This window comes from Neomonachus schauinslandi, chromosome 14 (genome assembly GCF_002201575.2).
Source record: "Neomonachus schauinslandi chromosome 14, ASM220157v2, whole genome shotgun sequence".
NCBI classification, from domain to species: domain Eukaryota; kingdom Metazoa; phylum Chordata; class Mammalia; order Carnivora; family Phocidae; genus Neomonachus; species Neomonachus schauinslandi.
The window spans coordinates 27,808,715-27,826,011 of record NC_058416.1 but is presented as its reverse complement, the minus strand read 5'-3'; the positions used below and the strand labels follow the sequence as shown (position 1 = coordinate 27,826,011).

General features: G+C 45.3%; 1 protein-coding gene across 2 annotated transcripts in view; it reads left to right on the top strand.

Moving 5' to 3' along the window:
• Positions 1-530: 530 nt before the first annotated feature.
• The window catches only part of SLC14A2 (solute carrier family 14 member 2), a 50,988-nt gene continuing 34,221 nt past the window's right edge, over positions 531-17,297 (top strand). For both annotated transcript variants that reach the window (XM_021686327.1, XM_044921078.1), the window contains exons 1-5: positions 531-698; positions 6,530-6,710; positions 7,664-7,853; positions 12,207-12,335; positions 15,731-15,923. In XM_021686327.1, coding sequence (XP_021542002.1) covers positions 549-698; positions 6,530-6,710; positions 7,664-7,853; positions 12,207-12,335; positions 15,731-15,923 — 843 coding nt within the window. In that variant the 5' untranslated portion in view covers positions 531-548. The remainder of the gene's footprint in view (positions 699-6,529; positions 6,711-7,663; positions 7,854-12,206; positions 12,336-15,730; positions 15,924-17,297) is intronic.

Below are 17,297 nucleotides of genomic sequence, written 5' to 3'. Positions count from 1 at the left end.
ATAGCTTCTAGTAGATTATACCAGAGCTGCTTCTTCAGTACTGTTCCTGGGGAAGGAAGAGGGGGAAAGTGCTGGAAAGGGCACTGAGGGCAGAGGGAAGAGAGGGGGAGGACTGGAGGTAGCCCATAATCAATACAAGCTCCAGAGCAAGTAAGAAAATGAGTTTCTCTTAGATTCCCACTCCGTTAGAAGACTCAGGCCTATGTGTGGTTATCAAAGAGAAAGTATATTTGCAACGACTACAGTAAGATAGCACAATGGATAATAAAAAAGGTAGAGAAAATCTATTTCCGTGACCAGAAGAAAAAAAGAGTGGGTGGTCAGGGAACTCTTCACAGCACATGTGGAAGAATGGGGGGATTTTGAAATGCAAGGGCAGCACAGGTGGAGGAATGGCCCCAGGCCTCCCTGGCAGCAGCAGTTGGTCCTGTACCTCTGGAGGCCTCCATCCAGCCTCAGCCACATCCCTCCGGGCCCCATCCTGACTCACCATTGTCCCCCTTCCCTCTCCAGTCGCAGGACCTCTGAGCGAGCGGCCTCTGAGGAAAATGTCTGACCCTCACAGCAGCCCTCTCCTGGCCGAGCCTCTTTCCAGCAGATGCAAACTCTATGAGTCAGAGTTTACCAACCCGAGCTGGCCCTCCAGCCCCCAGGATACACACCTGGCCCTGCCCCTCCTGGAGATGCCTGAAGAGAAGGTGAGGAGTGTCCCTCCCAGCACGTCTCCCAGGTAGAGGGAGGAAGGGGGATGAAAGACGCTGCTTTCCCAGCTTCCCAGGACACGCGTTGCAGAGCGGCCTGAAGGGGCCACTGCCCGGGGACGTTCTGCCCCCCGTCAGCACAGGGTCACACCCCTGGTCGGTCCTATTTGGCCTACGATGGAAAATGTGGTTCTGTGTGCAACACGATTTTAAAGACAAGTAGGGAATGCACACACTCACACACCAGTCTTCCAGCCAATCCCCCGAATCCTTCCCCCTTAGACCTGCTCCCTTGACTTACCTTATCGTCGTCTCCCAAAGTAAGGCCTGTGTTCAAAGTTTAGCTTTTAACGCTCCCTGAACTGATACAGTGGAGAGGGACCCAGGACCACTAAAGTTGCTTTTTTTTTTTTAATGAGATATAATTTATAGACCATAAAATTCACCCCTTTAAAATGTACATTTCACTGGTTCTTAGCATAATTACAAAGTTCGCCCACATCACCACCAGTGAATTCCAGAATATTTTCATCACCTCAAAAAGAAACGCAAAATACTCATTAGCAGTCCCTCCGCATTCCCCCTCCCCCACACCTGTCACCCGCCCATCTACCTTCTGTCCCTGTGGATTTGCCTATTCTGTACATTTCATGTCAGTGGAATCATCTAATATATGGGCTTCTGCGAAATGCTTCTGTCATTTAGCATAATGTTTTCAGGTGCATCCTTGTCGTAGCATTAATCAGTACATCATTACTTTTTATGGCCAAACAACATTTCATGGTATGAGTATACCATAGTTTATTTACCCATTCATCAGTTGATGGACATTTGGGTGTTTCCACTTTTTGCCAGTTACAAAAAATGCTACTATGAGCATTTGTGTAGAAGGTATTGTACAGATACATGTTTTTCTTTTTCTTGGGTATATATCCAGAAGTGGAATTCCTGGGTCATGTGGAAACTGTATGTTTAACATTTTCAGGCACTGCCAAACTGTTTTCCAAAGTGGCCGCGTCACTGTGCGTTCTCACGAGCGATGTACACGTCGTGCCCCTCCGCCTCCTTGTCAAAACTTGTTACTGTCTTTTTATTAATAGCGTGGGTGGATGTGAACTGACATCTCACTGTGATTTTGATTAGTATTTCCCTAATGTCAAATTGATGCTGAGCATCTTTGCCTGCGCTTGCTGGCCAGTTGTATATCTTCTTCGGAAAAATGTCTTTTGAAGTCCTTTGCCCATTTTTTCAATTGGGTTATTTGTCTTTTTATTGTGGAGTTGTAACAGTTGTTTCTATATTCTGGATATTAGACCCTTGCCAATTATATGATTCACAAATAATTTCTCCCACTCTGTAAGTCTTTTCACAGTCTTGATAGTGTCCTCAGAAGTACAGTTTGTGATTCTAAGTCTGATTTATCTGTTATTGACTTCTATTGCTTACGCATTTAGTGTCACATCTAAGAAACCATTTTCTTATCCAAGGTCACAAAGATTTAGTCTTATGTTTTATCTAACAGTTTTCTATTTTAGCACTCACGTGTAAGTCTTTCATCCATTTTGAGTTAACTTTTGTATATGGGTTTTGTACAGGTTTTTTTATACTAAAAACTACAAAACATCAAAAGGAATTAAAGACTTAAATAAATGGAAATATATCCTATGTCCTTGGATTGGACATAAGATTCCATATAACAGAATGTGCCATCCGCAAATGGAGATGGTTTAAGTAGGGGTCTAACTTCAGTCTTTTACAAGTAGACATCCAGTTGTCCCAGCACCATATTGAAAAAGCTGTTCATTCTCCATTGAACTGTTTTGACGCTGCCATCAAAAATCATTTGGCCATAGTGCATGGGTTTATTTCTGGGCTCTCAACTTTAACTGATTTGTATGTCCACCATGCCATCTTGATTACTGTAGCTTTGTAGTAAGTTTTTGAAATCAAGAGTGAGTCTCCCAACTTTGTTTTTCCTTTTCAAGACTGTTTTATCTGTTCTGAGACCCTTGCATTTCTGTATTAATTTTAGGATCTGACTTTCAATTTCTGCAGGAAAAAAAGAGCAACTGGGATTTTGATAGGGATTGTATTAAATCTATAGACCAACTTGAGGAGTATTGATATTTTAACAAGTCTTCCAATCCAAGGACATAGGATATATTTCCATTTATTTAAGTCTTTAATTCCTTTTGATGTTTTGTAGTTTTTAGTATAAAAAAACTTGTACAAAACCTTTAGTTTAGTATACGTCTTTTTTGTTAAATTTATTCCAAAATATTTTATTTTTTTCATGCTATCACAGAATTGTTTTCTTCATTATATTTTTGGATTGTTCATTGCCCATGTATAAAAATAAAATTGATTTTTGTAGATTGATCTTCTATCCAGCAAACTTGCTGAACTTGTCCATTAACTTTAATAGTTTTTTGGAATTTTTTAAATAGATTTTTTAAGAAGATTCCATATAACAGAATGTGCCATCTGCAAATGGAGATAGTTTAAATTACTTTTTTCCAAGCTGGGTCCCTTTTGTTTGTTTTTTTCTTACCTAATTGCTCTGGCTAGAACTTGCAGTACAATGTTGAATAGAAGTGACAAGAGAACCAACATCCTTGTCTCATTCCTGATCTTAAAGGGAAAGCATCCCATCTTTACATATAATACATATAATATTAGCTGTGGGTTTTTAGTAGATACCCTTTATTAAGTTGAGGAATTTCCTTTCTATTCCTAGTTTGCTAAGTGTTTTTATCAGGAAAGGTTGTTGAGTTTTTCAAGTGGTTTTTCTGTGTCTATTGAGATAATCATGTGGGTTTTTTCTTTCACTCTGTTAATAATTATTGATTGATTTTTATATGTTGAAACAGTTTTGAATTCTGAGAATAAATCCCACTTGGCCATAATTATTTTTATATGTTACTGAATCTGGCTTGGTAGTATTTTGTCAAGGATTTTTGCATCTATATTTACAAAGCAGATTGATCTGTAATTTTCTTTCTTGTGATGTCTTTGTCTGGCTTTGGTGTTAGGGTAATACTAGCCTCATAGAATGTGCTAGGAAGTGTTGCCTTTTCTAGTTTTTGAGAAATACTGTTACTAATTCTTTAAGTATTTGGCAGATTGTACAAGTGAAGCCATCTGAACTTGGGTTTTTCTTTTTTTTTTATAAAGATTTATTTTATTTTTTTATTTTTTATTCATTTGACAGAGAGAGACACAGCGAGAGAGGGAACACAAGCAGCGGGAGTGCAAGAAGGAGAAGCAGGCCCCCTGCAGAGCAGGGAGCCCATGCAGGGCTCAATCCCAGGACCCTGGGATCTTGACCTGAGCCAAAGGCAGACGCTTAACGACTGAGCCACCCAGACGCCCCTGAACTTGGGTTTTTCTTTGTGGGAAGTGTTTTGTTTGTGTTTTTGTTTTTGTTCTACTAATTTAATCATTTACTTTGTTATGAGTTCGTTCAGATTTTCTGTTTCTTCTTGAGTCATTTTGATAGCTTGTGCCTATCTAAAAATGTATTCAGTTCATCTAGGTTGTCTGATTTGTTAGCATACAATTATCCATTTCTTTAGAATCCATTTCCTCATAACCCTTTTTATTTCTTGAAGGTTGGTAGTAATGTCTCCTCTCTCATTTCTGATTCTGGTAATTTCAATCTTCTCTTTTTAACTTGGTCAGTCTAGCTAAAGGTTAGTCAGTTTTGATCTTTGCAGAGAACTATCTTTTAGTTTCATGGATTTTCTATATTTTTTCTTCTCTATTTCATTTATTTTCATGATAGTGTTTATTATTTCCTTCCTTCTACTTGCTTTGTATTTAGTTCACTGTTATTTTTCTAGTTTCCTAAAGTGAAAGGTTAGGTTGTTGATACAGGATATTTCTTTTTTTCACATAGGTCTTTACACCTACAATTTCCCTCGAACACTGATTTAGCTGCATCCCATAAGTTTTGATAAGTTGTGTTTTATTTTCATTCATCTCAAAGTATTTTTCTAATTTCTCTTCTGATTTCCTCTTTGATCCATTGATTATTTAGGAGCCTGTTGTTTAATTGCCACATTATTTCCCAAATTTCCTTTTGCTTTTGATTTCTAAATTCACACCGTCATGGTCAGAGAACATACTTTGGGGGCACCTGGCTGGCTCAGTTGGTAGAGTGTACAACTCTTGATCTTGGGGTTGTGGGTTTAAGCCCCACGTTGGGTGTAGAGATTACTTAAAAGTAAAATCTTTTTAAAAAGAGAGAACAGGGGTGCCTGGGTGGCTCAGTCATTTAAGCATCTGCCTTCGGCTCAGGTCATGATCCCAGGGTTGTGGGATGGAGACCAAGTCAGGCTCCCTGCTCAGCGGGCAACCTGCTTCTCCCTCTTCCTCTGCTGGTCCCCCTGCTTGTGCTCTCTCACTCTCTTTCAAATAAATGAAATCTTAAAAAAAAGAGAGAGAAAGAACATCCTTTGTATGATTTTAATGCCTTTAAATTTACTGATACTTTTTTATTAGTAAAAATGTTTTACTTAGGGCAAAAAAAAAAAAAATGTTTTACTTCTCTTATGGCCTAACATGGTCTATACTAAGAATGTTCCATGTGCAATAGAAAAGAACGTATATTGCCTTTATGAAAGAACTTGTGGAGGTCCTTACTCTACCACTTTCACTGATACCCTCAAGACACTGAAGTTTTGATGTACGGAGGAGGTTAGAGAAATCTATAGACCATCAGTGTACAATCGAAATATAATGTGAGCCACACATATATGTTTAAATGTTTATTAACCATATTTTTAACAGTAAAAGGAAGGTAACATTAATTTTAATACTAAATTTATTTAACCTAATATATATGAATATATATAATATTGTTATTTCATTATTTAACCAGTGTAAAGTATCACTGAGATATTTTACACATTCTTTTCTCATAGTAAGTCTTCAAAATCCACTTGGAGCCTATCTCAATTCAAATTAACCACATTTTAAGTGCTCAATAGCCAAGTGTCCTATTGGCTATGATAGTGAACAGTGTAGTTTTAGAACAAGCAGTGCTGACCAAGAGGTCCACCGATAGGCTTGAGGGGGTGTGAACTTGGATGGGGAAAATAATTTACCTTTATTTCACTAGCTTCCAATGAACTGTAGCACTTATTTGAATTATAAACATAAGTGATGAACAACAGCCCTATCCGTACGAGGATTGTTGCCCTTGTCACAGGTTGGGTTCCCCTAGAAGGGTGACTTTGAGATGGAGATTTGCATGTAAGAAGTTTACTGGGGTGTGCCTTTGGGGTCAATACTTGGAGAGGAGGAAATGCAGCAGGATTAGGCAGAAGAAGAAATTGGGCAATAAGGGCCCCAGGCGACCCTATAGTGAGCTCTGGATCTCAAGTGGCCCTATAAAGTTGTCCTGAGTTGGCGTGAGGAGGCCCCACATACTCACACATTGTTACTTTGAAATTATAATAGGTATTAGATTGGCCGCACCTGTATGTCTATCACAGACTTTTTTATTTTTAAATATAACTGGTTTTCTTTGCAATCCTGTTTATTTTATTCACTTCCAAACATCACTTCTGGAAAGAAGTCCATGGCCTTGTAAACTGACAGAAGGGATCCACAGCACAAAAGTTTATGAAACCCTGCTGTGAAGAATGTGTAGTCGTCCTGGAAGACTGGCTTGCGTGTGGCACCCTGGACAGCAATAGAGAGTGGACCGGGGTCTTATGATCGTTTATCTTTATCAGAACAGCTGACAAGCTTTCCTATCCCCAAGTGCCCCTGCTCTCAAAAAGACGTATTATATGATAGTTTGTCATGGTTTCTCTTAAAAGGATCTCCGCTCATCCAATGAAGACAGCCATATTGTGAAAATGGAAAAACCCAGCGAAAGGACTAAAAGGAGAGAAAGTGGGGCAGCCCATCGGGGCTCTGCAGGCTTGGGGGACATCAGCCTCTTCCAAGCAGTGGGCTACCTCACAGGGGAGATGAAGGAGTGCAGGGGCTGGCTGAAAGGTAAGCAAATGCCCAGGGAAGAAGCAGTGCCCCCTCTGGCCTGGGTGGAGGAAGCTGCTCCCTCATTCACCTATTGAGAGGACCCCCAGGTGGAGTGCTCCCGCCCTGAGTTGGCCGTGGGTGGGTCTAAGGTAGCCCACTAACTTGGGATTCCCACAGGTTCAGAATGAAATGCACTTCACTGATTTTAGTTCTTTGCAAATTCTTCACCCCTACATGGAATAGAGGACAACCACTTTAGCAACAAAAGAGCCATTCCCCAGTGATCTTTCCTTCCCTTGTTCCACAGCCATTTACTATGTGCCAAGAAAATACCGACATCCACCTCCCCCATATTCCAACATTCTTTCTGTCCTTTCAATGGCTTTCTTCTCCTAGTTTCCCTCAACTAAATACTGCAACAAACACCCCTATCCTCCTCACCCACACCTGTAGAGGCTGTCCTAGAAACCGAACCAGAGAGCAAGGCAGAATATATGTCCCCTCTTCTAGGCCTGGCTTCCCCCAGGTCCTAACTCAATACAATTGCACTGCTGGGCTGAAACCATTTCTTTTTCAGCTCCTTTTCTCCAGACTCCTTTCTTTACTGCTCAGATACCAGCTCTCAACTGAGCCATACGGCACAACACAAAAAGAGAGTTTCCTTCCCTCCTCACCCCTTCCCTTGGACCAATAAATTCCCCTTGGAATGCTCCCGAGGCTTCCTTGCCAACCAAGCTGATGGCTGGAACGGCGTTAAATTGGTCTCAGCATGGTGCCTCAGTCTATATGGCAAAAGCTAACACCCACTGTGGACTGATTGCCTAGCCACTCAGAGACTTGGGCTGGGTACCAGGCTGAATGAGAGGAAATGTCCTGGCCCCTGCATCCCTGTTTGCCTTGGTTGCCGCGCCAGCCAGTGGTCCATCAGGGAGGCCCAAGCCGACCCCTGCTCACGTCTCTGTCTCTTTCAGATAAGCCCCTGGCCTTCCAGTTCTCAGACTGGGTCCTGAGGGGGGCTGCTCAGGTGATGTTTGTCAACAACCCTGTCAGCGGACTCATCATCTTCATAGGACTCCTGATCCAGAATCCCTGGTGGACGATTACCGGGGGTCTAGGGACAGTGGTCTCAACCTTAACTGCCCTCGCCTTGAACCAGGACAGGTAGGTCCCTGTCTGGTTGGTTGTGGGGTCTTGAGATGGACAGGTAGAGAAGTGTTTACAAGACTGATCAGCCAAAATTATCCTACCGGCCAGCCCAAAGTCTCCTGAGGATCGACTTTGAACCAGTCACTGGAGGTCTCTATAGAATTAAACAGAATTAAATTACTCCTGTGCTCACAGCAGGTGACAGCACTAGGCTCCTTTTGACTGTAGATCCTTCTGGAAACACTCCCTGGGAGGCAGGTGCAAAGGAACACTTAAGTGGCTCTTCCCTCATGGAGCCTACAGTCTATTTGAGGCAAGAAATGTCTCAGAATAATAAGAAACAGTATATACTGGAGAGCTCTAAAAAGACAGACGTCTCTGGGGTGCCTGGGTGGCTCAGTCGTTAGCATCTGCCTTTGGCTCAGGTCATGATCCCAGGGTCCTGGAATCGAGCCCCGCATTGGGCTCCCTGCTCGGCGAGAAGCCTGCTTCTCCCTCTCCCACTCCCACTGCTTGTGTTCCCTCTCTTGCTGTGTGTCTTTCTCTCTGTCAAATAAATAAAATCTTTTAAAAAAAAAAGAAAAGACAGACATCTCTAAGTGTTGGGGGGGATGAGAGAGGGCAGCCTTTGAGATGGAAACATGGGACCTGGGAGAGAGAAGGGAGGGAGAAGAGGAAGGGCAGAGTGGAGGCAGGAGGCATTACCCCCCCCTCACCCCCGCACTGGTGGCCACAAAGTCCAGGAACAATAATAAGTAGCATTTTATGTAACTGGACCATTTCCTCAGACTTTGCGCCACTCTGTCCCAGTGTTCTAGAATCGTCTGGGCTGACTGTTAAGGAATGTGTCTTCTTCAGCCCAACCACTTCTGTTCCCTCAGATAGTCCCATTCAATGGGTCTGGGAGGGAGTGTTTTTTTTTTTAAAAAGATCCTTCTGGGTGCTTCTGATGATCAGAGAAGTTTGGGAATGTGCATATTTTTAGTGTTTTTCAATTTGGGGGTCACCCATCCATTTGTGGATCATGAATTAATTGTCAACAGCATTTTTAAAAATTAAAATAATAGAATAAAACAGATTAGAGTCATTCATATGTAGTAAATATTTTGCGAAATTTTTGTTTCATTAATGTTGGGATGTGTTGTATATGTGGGGGAGATGCACAGGGGGACAGAGAGAGAGAACTGGGTCATGCTGCCAAGTATATTCCCTCCTTACCGTGGGTTACTGCCAAAAGATTGAAAAGCACTATCATGCACTATCATGATTCTCACGGCCATTTCACAAGGCAGAAAGTGAAGGTAAGAGGGTCCACACTTCACAAGTAAGAGAAAGGAGACAGGGAGGTACCACAATGAGTGGATGGCCGGGCTCGGGGTGTGACACATGGCCCACATCTTCTAGGCTGAGGTGAGTGCTCTCCTTGTCACATAGACCGTGTGGACAGCAAGGCCAGAGGCTCCCTGGTGAACCCAGAGGATGGGGAGTAATCAGAATTGACTGTTGTAACCAACACCACATTGCCTCCGGGTGCACCTGACATTCCAGATGCCACCAAGGCAAATTTGTGAGTCGACTTGTCTCCCCTGAGAAGCCATTCATGCACCTCTCAGGTGGCCCTGGGGGGCCCCAGGAGGCCATTCCAAATTGGATGAATGAGAAGCTGAATTCTTTGGAGTGCAGGTCTGTGTGTGACATAAAAAGTAGGCTCCAGCCAGGATTTTGTGTCTCTCTTTCAACCAGTAGGTTCCCTATCCCTCCTTACCATCTCAGGGGCCAGCTGGCTTAGAATTGGGCCCCTGACGGGGTTACCTCTGGTCTCACTGCTTCATCACTGTTTGGTAAAACTCACCCGAACTCTGTCCAGCCCACTGCCTCTTTAGCTATGTGACCTTGGGCCAGTGCTTCCCCTCCTGGCCCCATTGTCCTCGTCTGTGAGAGCTACAACTTACTAGCTCACCTTCGAGGAGCCAGAGTCCCTTCCTGCGCTGACAGTCTGATTCTCCGACTTTCTTCCCAACCATAATCTACTGGTAAACTTGCCAGGCCATTCACAGAGCTGCTTCATGGACCTCAGTATTACAGGGGAGACACCAACCACGCCTGCCTAATCCTCCCAAACATCTTTGCTAAGACAAGTATATGCCAGTTTGGCTTCCAAAGCCTTCTCTGATGGGCCCCACCATATTCCCACTCAGTATCCCACTATTCCCAGTTAAGCACTTTTGCTTCTGCCTATCTACTATCCTTTCAAATCCCCCTCCTACAGGGAGCCACCCCTGATTACCTCAGTGCTCTCTGAACGAACCCTCCTTTCTCACTGGACAACCCCAGAACATACCCCAATAACTCTATGGGATGGTTCTCTAATTGCTTTCTGAGGCTTCTCTCCCTGGCAATGTTGTAAGCATGTTCAGGACAGGAAGTCATTTTGAATGCTCCATATTCTAATCATAACCACCACTGTCCCTCTCCACCATCCCTACTCCCCTACCCCCATTCCCCTGACCACCCCTACTTCCTGTCCACCAGTCCTACTCCCCGCCTCCTCCTCCATCAACCCCGTGTCTCGCCTTATCCCTGCTACCCTACCCCCACTAGCCCAGAGACTGTACTTCACAGAGAGGAACTCTAGGTCATCAACTCTAATGCTGCAGTGTCCCAGTGGAACGTGGTCCTAATGAAGACCTTTTTGGCATTAGGGTTAAACCTACCTTTGTATTTCTGATGGTCAGAGTGGGACATAAGGTAATGAGTTTCATTTTGACAACCAAACCCAAAAGCCACCAAAGGTTTGGTAGAGAAGTGTCCTGGGAGGAGATGTCACCAGGGAGGGGCAACTATGGAGGCAGCCCTTAGATATGGCCCTAATCTTGTCTCCCCTGGGCTCCCTTGTTTGATTCCTACTATTCCCCCTACACCCTGCCCCTGGGGCTACTGGCCAGGCCCCCACGAGGGGCCAGCCGTCTTTGCCCAGTTTGCCTGAAGCAACTGGTATTAAAACCAAAAAAATCCTAAATTCTAACACTGAACAGAAATGGGAAAGTGTAGACAAAATGCAATCACACCTAAAAGTTAAGTATTTTCCCAAACATGGGTTTCTGCTTCCAGACAGATATCCTAGTCCTGAGCATTGTGAACCCCAGTGGTCTTCCCTCCCAGCCCCCCGACCTGTCCCCAGCTGCCCCATATGTTCATGGCCTCGGGAGCAGCCCACCCACTGTCCTGTGTCCCATACAAGTGTCCCCCCACAAGGGCCATGTGCTCAGGTTTTCTTGTTGGCAACTGTCTAGAAACTCCCCCTCCCGCCCTCCAGCTGCCCCACTCCCCGCCCCACTAGCTGAGCGGCTCTCCCGGCCCCTCCAGAGCTGAGGCTCCCCTCCTTCCGGACCTAAGCCATGGCCTCTGCCAGGCAGGAGCCCTTCTCTAGCCAGAGCTCCCTGCCTCCCTCTCTTGGCACTTGTGCTTCTAGATGCCCCTGCTGGGCACAAACGGTCAGTCGATGAAGAGCTCTAGCACTCCCACACAGACATTCAACAGCTTGGCAAGGCCTGGAACCCTCTGTGCACCAGACGGATGCTGTTGTCTGTTGTTACACTGATGTCAGACGGATGAGCTCCAGCCTGAGCAACCCTGGGCAACTTCCAGTCAAGGACAGGGACAGAGCACAGCACACAAAGCTCAAGCTCAGGCGGGGGTCTTGCAGGGATTGGCCCAGTCCCTCCCTTACCCTGCTCCCTGTCCCCCCAGCCAGCAGAGTTATGGCCAGGGTCAAGGGCAGTGTTGTTAGCATCCGGGAGAGAAGCTGAGGTGCACATAGACTTCCCTGATGAAATGAAGAGAGGATAGACTCGGGCTTGGATTCTCCCCACCTCTGGGCCTCTCCCTGCCCTGCCGAGGGGAGAGGCACGTACACATCTCCAGCGGGCTCAGCTCGTCCACTCTGGGACACACTGTCGTCCTCTGAGAGAAGACAGATGACAATTACAGCTTCACACCATGCAGTCAGAACGCACTCTCTCCTCCTCTTTCCCTTCCTCCCTTCCTCCCTGTCTCCTACACACACACACCCCCCTTCCCCAGTGTCATACTCAGGTTTCTGTTAGATCTCCCACTATACTTAGCAGTCAGAGACACCCACCCCTGAGAACCTGAGGGGAGAGCTCAGACACAGTGAGAAGCCTTAATTCTAGAACAGCAGGGTAATCAGGGCTGGGTGGGGGTGGTAATCTGGGAAGGTGCTGGCAGCTCTGTGACTACCCAACATTCAGGGGTAAGCTGACTTGTTTCTGGTAGTACCAAGGGGGGCCCTACAAGCACCACCAAATTCAGATGCAAAGTAGCTGTCCCTTCTCCCCCCACCCCCAGGTCTGCCATCGCCTCCGGCCTCCATGGATACAACGGGATGCTGGTGGGACTGCTCATGGCCGTGTTCTCGGAGAAGAGGGACTATTACTGGTGGCTTCTGTTTCCTGTGACCTTCACAGCCATGACCTGGTGAGACACCTCACTCCTTCTGCTCACAGACCCATGGGGCCCCGGGGTGCTTGCGTCTTACACTGACAGGGACATGGACCCCCTGGAGCCCAGTGCTTCATCATCAGGCTGGCTTGTCCCACAAGACACAGTGAAGATCCGTGAATCTGATTGCGACACAGCAGATCATTTTTTTATTTTGAAATAACAAGGACCCTTTAGAGCAGCAATGAGCACAGGTTTTTTATGGTGCTAATAATCTTCTTTGACTGATAGTTTTAATAATAATGGCTAACATTTACTGAGGATTTCCTACAAGCCAAGGAACAGTGCAAAGCCGGGTAGGGTTACTATTGTCCCCAGTTTACAGAAGGGAAGACCAAGTCATGAAGAGGTTAAGTAACTGGCCCCAGGTCACACTTTTACAAAGTTTTTGATGATGAACCCAGAGTCTCCAGGCTTCCTGGGAATCATCTAAACTGTGGCCTGAGAATAGACAGAAAAGCTAAAAACTCACTGGGGACAGAATTAGAGCTCTCTTGGAGCAGGATATCTACAGTGAAAGCACAGAATCTTTGAACAAGAAGCATAAGTTAAGATCTTGCTGTGCAATCACCTCATTTTGCAAAGGAATAAGTCAGGAGGAAGGGTCTTGGAAACAAATATTCATGCTAGGCCTTAGCTCACCTGTGTCTGAGGCAGGTCTGTGGTGCCTGAGGCCACCAGCACCTGAGGGCAGGAGCTTGAGGTGATCCACGGTTGTCCATTCTGTGCCCCGCAGCTCCAAGAGAGGCTGACAAATTTTTAACATCTCTAAGAAGTACATGTCTTTCTTCGGTGTCTGGAGTTACTAAAACCAGTTAGTTTAATTTAGTTTAAGGACTGTTTTATTACTTTTTAGTAGTACTTGTAAATAAATTACTACATTAAGCATTCTGGGCAATTTATGTTTCTTCTTAGGGTTTCTGTCTTTCTGAAACCACTGGGACAAAAAGCTATAGCAGTCATTTCTGTGGAGTTTTCTCAATGTCCCCGCCTGTCTCCATGTCAGGAGTAGCAGACCTTGTCTTCATTTGCACACATTTGCTTATAACAACACAGATGAAGCCCCTCAGCAAGCTCCGCAGCCATTCTGCACTGGGTGGCACTTTGTCTACAGTGCCCACTCCCCACTTTAACAGATAAAAAATCATGGAGCACCCAACTCTGTGCTGCTATTCCAGTGTGTTCACTAATCTATTCATGTAGAACCCAAAATCCAACCCATAAGGTAGGTATTAGTAGTGCCATTTTCCAGATCTATCCAACAAATATTTGCTGAGTGCCTGCTATGTGTGGGGACTATTCTAGATCCTGGGGATACTTGTGAACAAGAGACGGTCTCCATCCTCTTGGAGCCTATGTTCTTCTTGACAAAGATAGAAACAGTGTCCCCAACTAGTTAATTAAAAAGATCTTGTCAAGATTTGATTAGTGCTGTGAGGAAAGCAAAACAGGGGTGAGCGGGACAGAGAGTGATTCCAGACATGAGTGATCAGGGAAGGCCACTATGTAGAGGGAATGAGGGTGCTTTCCCCTAAATGATAAAAGGCAGCTGCCCTCTGAAGATCTGGTGTAGACCCCAAATGGAGGAGTGCCTGTGTTCAGGAAGCAAGACCATGGCGGGCGGTTATGCCCAGTGAACCAAGAAGGAGTGGGCAGAAGGAAGTGAGAGCTAGACCCCATTCACTTTGAGGATCCAGTAAGCTTTTTGATTTTTATTACAACTGTGATGGGAAGCAGTTAAAGGGTTTTAAGCAGAGATGTGATAGGATATAGTTTAAATTTAAACAAATCACTCTTGCCGTGTGGAGAATGGATTTTAACTGGAGCAAGAGTGGATGCTGAAAGCATCGTCAGGAACCCACGGAGAGATGAGAATGGTCTGGACAAGGGTGATATACAGGAAGGTGGTGAGAAACGGTTGGGCTTGGAGTGTATTTTAAGGAAGGTGTAGGCAACAAGACTCGCTGGGAAGCTATGGAGTACAGGGGGTAAGAAAGAAAAGAAGATTCAGTATACTCCTACAGTTTGGCTGAGCAGCTGGGTTGATGGACAAAACTAAGAGGAAAACAGGTTGGTGGTGGGAGACAGGGCACAAATCAAGAGTTCTGTTGGACATATTAGGCTGTAGACTTCCAAGGAGAGATGTTGATGAGGTAACTAGATGTACAAATCCAGAACTTTGTGATACGGTCAAGATTGGAGGGCAGAAGAATACAGAAGATATTTTATCCATGGGACTAAAGGATATCACCCAGAAAAAAATGAAGAAAGAGAAGACCCAAGGCAGAGCCATAGGATCTTCCAATATTTGGATAACTGGCAGAGGAGGGGAATAACCACAAAGAAGAGGTCATGAGGAGCTGCTGGAGAAGCAGGAAGCAAGCTAAGAAAGGGCAGTGTCGTGGTAGCCCAGACAGAAGGTGTTTCAATCCCGTTGGAGTGTCCAGGTGTCAAATGAAGGGAGCAGGGAATGGCCGTGGATTTGGCAGGATAGATGTCATTGGTGAACTGGACCAGAGCCACTTCTGTGGCATGGGGAGAATGCACACGTGACTGAAGTGGGTCCAGGAAAGAAAGGGGGTAGAAAGATGAGGCATAGCAATCTTTTGAGGAGTAATTGCTATGAAGGGGAGCGGAGAAATGGGGCAAACTAGCTGGAGGGGACATCGGGTTAGAGGAGGAGAATGTTTACAGGTAGAAGATACTAAAGCATGTTGTAGACTTATGAGAATGATCTAGAGAAAAAGGAGAGACTGAAGCTGCAGGAGAGAGGGGAGAGAATTGTAGGAGTGAAGTCTTGGAGACAGAATGGATCCCGAAATACAAGGGAAAGAATTGGCCCAATAAAGAAGGAGGGACACTTTCATCATGTGCCAAAGGCAGAGAGGAAGAGGATGTGGGAGCAGGGCCGTTGGAGTGTGTGGAGCTCATGGTTGGGAAAATGAAGTATTTCCCATCTCGTCATTTCTTATCAGCTGCCTCCCACAAGGCCAGACAGATTTCTAAAATGTTATCACAGCCCAGGATAGAAGCTGTTGTACATCTCGATAATCCAAAGGCAATACGTGATATTTTCTAAGGATGACATTTTGTTTTGTTTTCTTGGTTTAAGAAACAAGGAAATATTTATTTTCTAAAGGTTTCTATTCCAAACAAATTATTATACTTTAAAAATCTGTTTCTCAAAGATTCACCTTAAATTGAACACTTTATTCCCAGTCCCAGATAAATCGGACCACTAGAGTCCCAAAGGAGTCAGGAATGGCCGTGCCAAGGAGAGGAGACAGTGGGTGGCACTGTGGCCAGAGCCGATGAGATGGTGTAGACCTAAGGATGCGCACAGATTAACCTTTTGTCTCTCTCATCTTCAGCCCACTTCTTTCCAGTGCCTTGAATTCCGTCTTCAGCAGGTGGGACCTCCCGGTCTTCACGCTGCCCTTCAACATGGCCATGACCCTGTACCTGGCAGCCACCGGCCACTACAACCTCTTCTTCCCCACGACACTGGTGGAGCCCATCTCTTCGGTGCCCAACATCACCTGGACAGAGATGGAGATGTCCTTGGTAAGTTCCCCAGCGGCAGAGGAGTTGGGACCCCTGCTTCTGTCACACACCTTCTCCATAACTAGCCTGTGGATTACCCAGGCTCTCTGCTTCTCCAGACGCAGCTCCGCCAGATGATGGCCATGGGTGAGGATAGGACAGGGAAGGGATGCTGCCAGCTCTGTATGCTCTTTCACCGAACCCTTATTGAAGACCTGATACGTGCCGGGCACTTTATCAGACACGAGGAATACACGGGGAATAAGAGGACAACAACCTCTCTGCCGTTTTGCAGGGTACACTCCCCCAACCCAGGGAAACAGACAGTAAACAAGCGCACAGACGAGTGCCAAGTTGATGCTACACAGCCGTGGGGTTCGGGGAGAAATACTAAGTAAGATGGACGGCTGGGGGGAGGGGCAAGACACTAAAGTGAATGTTTAAAGTTAGGATTTTAAAGATATTAGCAGTAGAAGATGGGGATGAATTTGCATATACTTTCCATCTCAGTGGCTCTCAAGCAGGGGTGATTTTGTCCTCCTGAGCAGGGCAAATATCCGCAGATACTTTTTAAATTGTCTAAACTGGGGGGGAGGGGTGCTACTGGTATTGAGCAGGTAGAAGCCAGGGATGCCGCATGGATCCTATTATGCACAGGACAGCCCTCCCCATAACGAAGAATTATGCAGCCCCAAATGCCAATAATACTGAAGTTGAGAAACTCTGTTTTACATCCAACTATCATAAATGTACATATTCATTTATTCTACTGACGTCTAGACACTGGGGATGAAGAGATATAATAAAAATCTAACATAAGATTAAATATACAGAATTGTAACATTTGGCCTTGTTAATGAACAATAGAGAAAGCTAAGAGTCCCTCATAGGGCAAGCTTATTACGTACCAGACACTGTTCCAAGCCCTGGACTTGGGAACTCATTTAATCAACCCTCATAATAGCCCAATACTGTAAGTACTATCATTATCCCCGCTCCCAGATGAGAAAACTGAGGCACAGAGCGGGTTAGCTGCCCAAGGTCAAACTGCAGCTAGTGCCTGAGCATGAAACGCCTGCTGCAGAGCCCAGGCTGTGAGCCGCCTCCCACTTCGTCCCAGGCAGGACAGGCACCCTCGGCCGGAACAACCACAGTGAGGTGAAACCCTCTGCTTCTCAGTGCAGTGCGCCCCTCACTGGGTACCTTTACTAAGTGCTGGAGTGTTCTTTACCTTCCTCAGAAATCCATCCCCCTCCATCTTTCACCCATTGCTTCTAGCTCGGCTTTTTGGAATAATTCAGAATATTGTTTCCATGATCATCTTTTGAATGCTTGCAAACATAACCCATGTCCTCAATACTGTTTAGACAGTCTGATTTCTGAGCCCTCACCACG